Here is a 9021-nt window from a genome sequence, read left to right as displayed (position 1 = left end):
GAGTACAATCTAAATCTCTTAACGAGGATCCATTGGAGGGCAAGTCTGGTGCCAGCAGCCGCGGTAATTCCATCTCCAATAGCGTATATTTAAGTTGTTGCAGTTAAAAAGCTCGTAGTTGGACCTTGGGGTGGTAAGACCGGTCCGCCTTGCGGTGTGCACCGGTCGTCTTGCCTCTTTCGCCAGTGATGCGCTCCTAGCCTTAATATATTGGCCACGTCGTGCCTCCGGCACTGTTACTTTGAAGAAATTAGAGTGCTCAAAGCAAGCCTACGCTCTGTATACATTAGCATGGGATAACATCATAGGATTCTGGTCCTATTATGTTGGCCTTCGGGATCAGATTAATGATTAACAGGGACAGTCGGGGGCATTCGTATTTCATAGTCAGAGGTGAAATTCTTGGATTTATTATGTGTGTACAATCAATGTTTTGATAAGTTAATAATAGGAAAAATTGCAATCACAAGCAAATATCATATAGCATGGATGCAAAAATTCTAAACCTAAAGTCCAGTTTTACATTTAAAACTATGTTCAGGTTTAAAATAAGGCTGAAAATGGTCCATGACTAAGAGATCGATCTCACGCTTCATACCTTTGCTTAAAAAGGTGGCCACGTGTAACACGCACTCCAGTTCTCAAGTTAGAAACAAGAGAACAATGTCATGGTTGGGTAGGCTTTCTTATGACTAAGATCCAAAACTATCGCTTAGAAAGCTTCCGGAAAGATAAAGCGCAAACCCCCCCCCCTCCCCAGTGTGACCACACACATAGAACATGCGGTAATGAGGCAAGGAAGATTTTCCTTATGGTGGCATGAACAATAGTCGTGCATATGCAAAACTGTAATGCATTTAAAAGCATAAAACATGTATGAATCGTATTTTTCGAGTTTCACCCATTCATTTTGAAAAACAATTATTAAAAAAATCTTCCCTAGTGAAGTCGCCAAATTGTAGGCGTGAATTTTGTTTCGCCTACGCGGGATGAGTGCGTATTTAACTACCTCATTGAAAAGTTTTACTGGAAAACATTTTGAATTCGCCAACAGGTCTTTAAAGAAAGACTCATAAACCTAATTGGATATTGAAAAATCTTAGGGACAAATTAAGGACTTGTCCAATGTAGATTTTCTCGTCATGACTCTATTAATGGTCAATGAACCATAAATTGAGTTCAGGGTGAGGATAAAATTGCCGTCAGGAACCACATTCGTCCATTGATGGCCTCTACTTAATGTCGATTCATGTTAAGATTTATGCAAATAAACGACATAATACTTTAGTGCAATCTGAATATTAATATATCGGTTCATTAAACAAACAAAAAATTAATTTTTGGCTACATGTTATTATGCAATCAAATTACATAGAACCTAACTTATTGTCCAAATCATTTGAATATAATGTTAGAACATTTCTTTAGAAATTCGATTAGCAAAAATAATCATATGCGGTGATAAAAACATTAAAACATATAACATGCATATTAATGTATAAGAATGTAAACTAAAAGATATTATAGAAAAAATGGAAATTTAGAGAAGAATGTACAGTATAGAGTTAATTCTCTTTAAGATCTACATCGTAACAAGTAGATGGTTAGTACAATAAGAAATAAATTGAAATTGGCCCTCATGAATTATACCTTTGTCATTTGGGTCTGATGCAACAATCTTCAGGATGAACAATCTTGAAGCTTGAAATAAGAAATCCGAATGTATGAATGTGTTTGAGTATATTTAAACATGTTTGAATATGAGTTTGATAATAGGAGAACATGTGAAGAAGTCGTAGCTCGTAGGACAACATTGCGAAAAGTCGTTCGAAAAAATAAGGTATTTATAGGCAAAGGAAACCGAAAACGAATTGAATAGATAAAATAAAAGTGTGCGTCTGACACACCTCTTTGTGCTTTGTGATGAATCGAAATTATAAAAGGGAAAAGACTTTATCTACATTTTAGGTAAATTAGCCACTATACATATACACTAAAGATAGGGACGTCCAATTCAACATTGTTAATTATCTCTATTATATAAGTCAAGGGGGGAGCTATGGTGTCCCCTTTGAAAAGACTTTTTAACCCTTCATTCAATAAAAGATATTACCTATTAAGATTTCAAGATTTTCTTCAATCATAGCCCTTCCTAATTTAAAATATGTATATCAAAGGAAGTTCAAAGTAGTTAAAATAAACTTTTATAAAAATATGTGTAGTGAAAGAAAAAGTTTATGATTGATTAACAAATTAACATAACTAGAACAATTTTCAAATCAATTACAAAACCAAAGACATAAAATTTTAATTTTACCTAAACTTTGAAATGCAATAACAATACCAACATCCATTAACAAGTAATAAAAATACCAAGAAAACAACTTCTTCGTCCAGTAATTTTTATATTTTGTATTTACACCACATAATATTTAATTAGAACTAATAATGATTGGAAATTAAATCCTTTAGAATTAGATGAAATTTAATAATAATTACCAAAATAATTCACGCACGCATCGCGTGTAAAAAAGCTATCTATCTCTAATGAATAGTCAATAGCTTAACTGGGTGGGTAGATATATCAATATGATAAAAAGGGTGATCCAATAAAATTATATACCCCAACAAAGTGCACATGGAACAGCTCCAATAAGAACCAAAAATCACGGATCATAATCACTATTGTCTCCATTATCTCTAACATAATTCAATAAGTTATTACTTTCTAGGCTGTCCATTCTGCTTAGTGCATATATAGGACCAGAATATCTCATTAAAGATTTTCATGATTTTTGGGAACAAAAACAATCCAACAGCAGACAAAGTTACGAAGCGCATGATATCATAGAGATTATAATAATCAAAATTCGATTTTTAAATCTGAGAAACAATAAGAAAAATTCAATGCTAGTTGACCATTTAATTTTTCTCTTTTACAATAATATATTCTTTAGTTGTTCAAGAAAATAAAAGTTTACGATATTGCAGTTCTTTTTTCAGGTGTCCACATTACTTGAATAAGAGATTTAAACAGTGCATACTGGCACAGCGCATCGCATAGACAACTTTTATTTGTTGTAAGATTCGTTGTTTTCTGCTAGACAATGAATAGAATACTCTACCCATTTATTAGGTAAATGCAACACATTTTTCGGCAAATTAGAAGAAAGTGCTAGTGTGCTACAAGTGAACTTTTAAAATACTACTTTTATAAACCCACTATAACTTTTTGGATTTTTTGTCAAATACAATTCTTTAAAATTACCACTTTGTTTATTGTATTCTTTTCATTGCAATCCATTCAATTGCAACCTCAAATAAACCAAATACTCATAAATTGCAGGCCAAAAGGCGTGAAGAGCTGGTTAAATTTGGACTGCAATTTAACAACATTTGGTTTATTTGAGGTTACAATTGAAGAGATTGAAATAAAATGACTGCAATTAACAAAGTGATAAATTTAGAGGTTGTATTTGGCAAGATCCTAACTTTTTAGATGACAAATTGATTCCTCCCACAACTAAAAACAACTATTTTTTTCAAATTGTCATTTGATGATGTAGAGATTTTATCTCTAATTATAGAAACCAATTCGTAAACACTATAATATATCTACCAATTGGTTGGATTCTCCAGCTCACAAATATACTGTCAACCCTCTTGCGCAAACACTAAATGTTACTTTAAGCTCACTTGAAGCTCTCTTATTCTATTTATTTGCACATTCAAACCTCTAATTTTTCTTCCCTTCAAGCAAATAAGTAAAAAAAAAACCTAAGTATATATCATGGAAGTCTCACAAATTGATTAATAATATATACTAATATTCGATAAATTGTCGAACAAGATGAAAAAGCATAAAAATAATTTATATAATCATATGACAACTTTTCTTCACATAATTATCAAGAACTTTAACCAAAAATATTACACTCGCCAGACGTCTTGCTCGATCCCTCTCGAGCCGGTCTGCCTTCCCGTCACTTTATAAGGCTTCTTTTAACACTAAGCCAAAAAAAAAAAAAAAAAAAAAAAAAAGGAAAAAAAGAGACAAGTTTTACATTTAACACAAGTTGTGCAAACATTCAACATTATGAAAAATATCTTCAGCTTCTACTCTTGCATTTCTCAACAGCCCTTGGTGCTGCAATAAAGCAAGAAAAAAATAAGTAACTGTAAGAAATTATCTTGTTCATATTAATTTAGTTATGTGATGTAGTTTGAGTTTTTATTAATGCGAATTTTTTCGATTTCAAAAAAATATTCTTGGACAATATGATGCATCTTAATTGTTAAAGAAACTTTTTAGGTACAAACCTAGTCCAATGGCTTCTGATCCCTTCATGATACGCAGACGTTTGCATGACTCAACGAACATCCTGTTAAACACATAGAGAAGACAAATAAGTTAGTTCATCGTATTAGAACTGGTAAATGTTAATCTGTTACATTAACACCACACGACAATTTATCCTTGTGCACCATAAGAAAAAGAGTAATGAGATTTATTTCTTTTGAAAAATCTATGTAAATTCAAACTATTTATCATTAGATGAACCTTCAAAGTAACACCACACAAGCAATGTTAATTAGTGCGGAGGATAATTTTCAAGAGAAAATAAAGCTATTGAGAAACTTACTCCCATGGAACATCGCCAACGAGCATCCAATCACCATCCTTATCTTCGTAAGTAGGCACGTAATCGGAACCATTGAGAAGATCAATCAATTTGCTTTCGTTCATGAAATCCTTCATTCCTTGTGACCCACAATTACCTACAAATAATTTATTCAGCCAAAGAAATAATTAGCTTCAATAATTCATTTCTATATAATAGTAGCACTATAGATATTATAAACCAAAGCCAAATACTATAAATTCTAATAGTAGTAGGAGAACTATATATACCTATAGTAAAGGAGCTGAACATGTTGCCCAAGGCATCAGAAAGTTCTTGATAACTCTTGTATAATTTCAAGTCTACCTTTCGTAGGTAAGGTGCACCGTCCATGCTAACCTTAACAAATGCTGCACTTGCGATAGTGTTGTTTGAAGCCTTCTGATCAGCTTGCTCCTCTGAGCTCTTCTTTTGGACGGCTACGATGTTTTTCCTGAATGCTCGAACTGGTGGCCAACCTACGACTTGTGCCCTGAAGATAACAAATTAATTAGTCAAATGCTTATTTAAATTACTTGATTAGGACTACAATTGCTTCTTTGTTAGACTTGAAAGATAATTTTACTTTCATTGTCCGTTTGCTTTTTTTTTTTCAAGTCAAACTTCATAAACTATGACAATATAAATATTCGTCAATATACAGAGGCGACTAAGGCCATGTGCAGGGTGAGCAACTGTATAAGGCCCCCCAAAATATAAGGGGCACAATTCTATTAGTTGTCCTCCTAAAGGGGAAAAAAACCTAACTCTAATTACAGACTATTCTTTTTCAATTTTATAGAGTGTAATGTTAAATGCAAACTTAAAAAGTTTAATTTATATTTGGTATTTCTTCTCCTCCTATTCTCAAAAAAAAAAAAAAAAAAAAGATCATTAACGACTCTCCCATCTCTTCCTATTCACCAAAAAAATCTACTTTTTATAATTTAATTTAGCACAAGGCCCCTAATTTTATGAGCAGGTCCTGTCAATATATATACTTTCTCCGTTTTGTTTTATATGAAACGTAGAATTCTGGCACTGGGATTTAGGAGAAGAGAGAAATATACTGAAAGAAAAAGAGGGACTCATATGATGAAGAGAGAGATAGAGAAAAATACGTATGTTTTATAATAATGTTTCATTTATTATAAAATGGCCTAAAATGGTAACGGAAGGAGTAAGAAAATTGTGGGAACCAATTAGCTAAATTTGTGTCAATAAAAAAAAATCGGTATCCTCAAAAATTGAAATTCTAAAAACATGAAAAGAAAAAAACATAAATGAGCAACCATTTGGAGTTTGGAGGAGAGGAGAGTAATGTTTTTAACTAAACATGGTTTTGGTCCGCCTAATCTCGTTGTCGAAACCAAACTTTTGACAATTGATCTCTATATTTAGGTTTTTGTCTCTGTCTCATTTGTATGTAGTAGAAAAGTGATTGTTCTTTCCATGCTTTGTTGCCGTAAATTACATGCTTGATGTGATATTACCATGGAAGATTAATTAATATATGTCTCCTAGATAATAGACCGAGTTAAAGAAGAAATACAATATTTGACCGTCAATTACTACTCGTAAATTATCAAAAAAAAAAATAGTACTCGTATGAAGAAGTATTTCGTTGTCCGACAAAATACGAGTCAAAATCAAACCTAAGAGCTACTGTAATATAATCAATTCAATCAGAGATAAAATTATCATATACCGCCCAAGTGATATTATACTGTATTTTTGTCTTACGAAATTATTTACAATTTGACAATCCGACGATCTTCAAATTCTTTTTTCTATTATTATGTTTTGGGATGTTGAGGAAACATAATAGATAAAAAATGATGGATCTTAAAATTTAGATCTCCTCATATGCTACAAGAATTTTCCAGATCTATTCATCAAATTATTTACACAAGTAGCTCAATTTCGAGTCAATTTTTGCTCAAATAAATATATATAGGATACGTTCTCCTTCAATTTTTACATATCTAAAGCTTATTCATCTCACTTAATTTATATACACACTCCCTCCGTCCTCTATTAGTTTACTTTTTTCTTTTAGACAAAGTTTTACGAGAAATAATGTTGTGGGTCATAAAAAGAAAGAGAAACTATTATTTTATATTAAAGTTGGATGTATATGTGATGAAAAGTTTGTGATCTCATTCCAAAATAACAAAAAAAGAAAGGGATAAACTAATAAGGGATATTCTTAAAAAAAATACGGATAAACTAATAGAGAACGGAAAGAGTATATTACATTTGAAACGTATTTATTTAAGGTGAAAATAGCATATCCTGCCTTTCGAGATTTCTAATCCGGTCATTTTTCAAGAACTTTCAGGCCTCTATTCCGGGTCAGGTAAAACTTACCTCATTAACTAACCGACACAATTCGACATAATCAAGTAATCAGAAAAAGTGCAGTAACTCAGTAAATCTAGTGGGGTAAATTTCCGCATGTGGGAAGATGACTGATGAGGGGGGGACCAAACTTTAACAGATCTAAAGCATTTACCCTATTTTTAAATCTTAAACAGTAAAACAAGTAAACAAGGACGTTTTTGGTGGGTGAGACTTGAGAAAGAAAAAGGAAAAGATTCCAAATGTTTATGTAATTTAGCTCTTGTTTAGCCGACAACAACTAGACCTTTGATAGACGGAATTGTCATTTTTCTCGATAAAACAAACAATGCATAAGAAACGGACGAAAAACCCCTATCTAAAAGCTATTCACAAAGTCGTCTTCTCTTTGCATGTGTGTATGAAATACCACTCTCGTGTTTAACCGTCCTCTATGTCACCCACACGTGGCTTCTACTAATTTCATACCCTTTGCACCTAACTATCCTCTTCAACATATTTTGGGTTCATCTTTTTTACATGCTTTTATTGCATACCACACATATCTTAACGTTAGCACCAAAAATACAAATATTTTAGGTGTTATTCCCTAATTCTTATATTATATTACTACTCAAGAATTATACAAGTGGTATATGTTCTAAAAAAAATACAAGTGGTGTAGGTTTGGACAGCTTATTATATCTTCTTTTGGGTACTACAAAGAATTTGTTCAAAAAAATAGAGAAAGTGATGTATCAAAGGAGAAAAAAAAAACACTATGTTGATTAGAACCAAAACAAATGAACTATCACCAATAAAAATGCTCCTTTTTTATCCATATATATTGTAGATCTTGGATGAGCCCCAACTTAATTACTGATTAATTCCTTGTAGTAAAGACATGACCTACTAGCTCTAAAATTCAATAATTGGCGGATCTTGAACCAAAAACTAGACCATCATGATCTGAACTTTATATCTATAGTATAGTGTTTTTTTTTTGTATTAAACATTGTTTGTAATAAAAAATTTCTTATGCATTTTTAAGATAACATACTCGCCATAATTAAGATCCTCTCGTAAGGAACATCAACGTAATTCAGGAACAGAACAGTAAAATAACCACTCTACTCATAACACAAAGAATAAATCATTTAGAACCAAAGTTGGAGATAAAGAAAAAACATACTTAGCAGCTGAGGGCTTAGCAGGATCAGCAGAGGTAGACGTATTAGTAGCAGCAGCAACAACTTTCTCCTTATCCTTGGCCTTATGATCAACAACAACACCACCTTGTTCCACCTTAGTATCTTTTACGGTAGTAGTGGCGGCAACAGCAACGGCAACGGAAGCAACAGAGGCAGCAACTTTAGTGGTGGATGTCGAAAGATTAAGCTTCAAATCGACATTAGCTGCCTCGGCTTCAGTCTCGGTGAATCCTCTTTTGCCGTTGTTGTTCTTCACTAACTGATCCGCTTGTTCGCAGGAAGATCCCGCTTGCAGCCCGAGCCCGAGACCAAGCCCGAGGCGTAACTCTGTCTCTTCGAAATTAATCGTGCTATAAGTGTCTCTAATCTCAGCACTCAACATCTTGTATAATTAACCAATGATAATGATTTTTCAAATCTTTGCTGATCCAAATTTCTCCAATTTTTGTATTTTCTTAAGTAACAAGATAATTACTTCAAATTTCTTGAGCTTTTTTGTTTTTGTTTTTGTTGGTAATGAGAGAAAAAAGAGAGAAGGGAAAAGAAGGGTTGGGTGTGAGTGTGAAGGAGTGATAATATAAGAGAATGGGAGAGAGACTTGTGAGGATTAAGATGTTGACACGTGGCGTATCATGATTATTGGACGGTTGTCCTTATTTAAATGAGGAATATGACGTAAACAATGATGTCAAAATAGTTGTTTAATATAAGTGCGGGGGTATAGGAGAGATGTTTTAGGTAGTGGACAATGTATTTCGCATTTGTCAAGTTGGCTTTTTGTTTGCCATTAACCTACACTATTTGATGCT

General features: G+C 32.8%; 1 protein-coding gene across 1 annotated transcript; it reads right to left on the bottom strand.

Moving 5' to 3' along the window:
* Positions 1 to 3797: 3797 nt before the first annotated feature.
* LOC104890934 (auxin-induced protein AUX28) lies at positions 3798 to 8757 on the bottom strand. The gene is made up of 5 exons (XM_010676553.4): positions 8194 to 8757; positions 4913 to 5154; positions 4644 to 4779; positions 4321 to 4382; positions 3798 to 4147 (listed from the first exon to the last, which is right to left on the bottom strand). The coding sequence occupies exons 1-5, from the start codon at positions 8592 to 8594 to the stop codon at positions 4110 to 4112; spliced, it is 879 nt and encodes a 292-aa protein (XP_010674855.2). The 5' UTR covers positions 8595 to 8757; the 3' UTR covers positions 3798 to 4109.
* Between the last annotated feature and the right edge of the window lie 264 nt (positions 8758 to 9021).

Source organism: Beta vulgaris, chromosome 4, assembly GCF_026745355.1.
Source record: "Beta vulgaris subsp. vulgaris cultivar EL10 chromosome 4, EL10.2, whole genome shotgun sequence".
Taxonomy (NCBI): domain Eukaryota; kingdom Viridiplantae; phylum Streptophyta; class Magnoliopsida; order Caryophyllales; family Amaranthaceae; genus Beta; species Beta vulgaris.
Note: the sequence above shows the minus strand (reverse complement) of the source record. Positions and strands in the feature narration are given on the sequence as shown.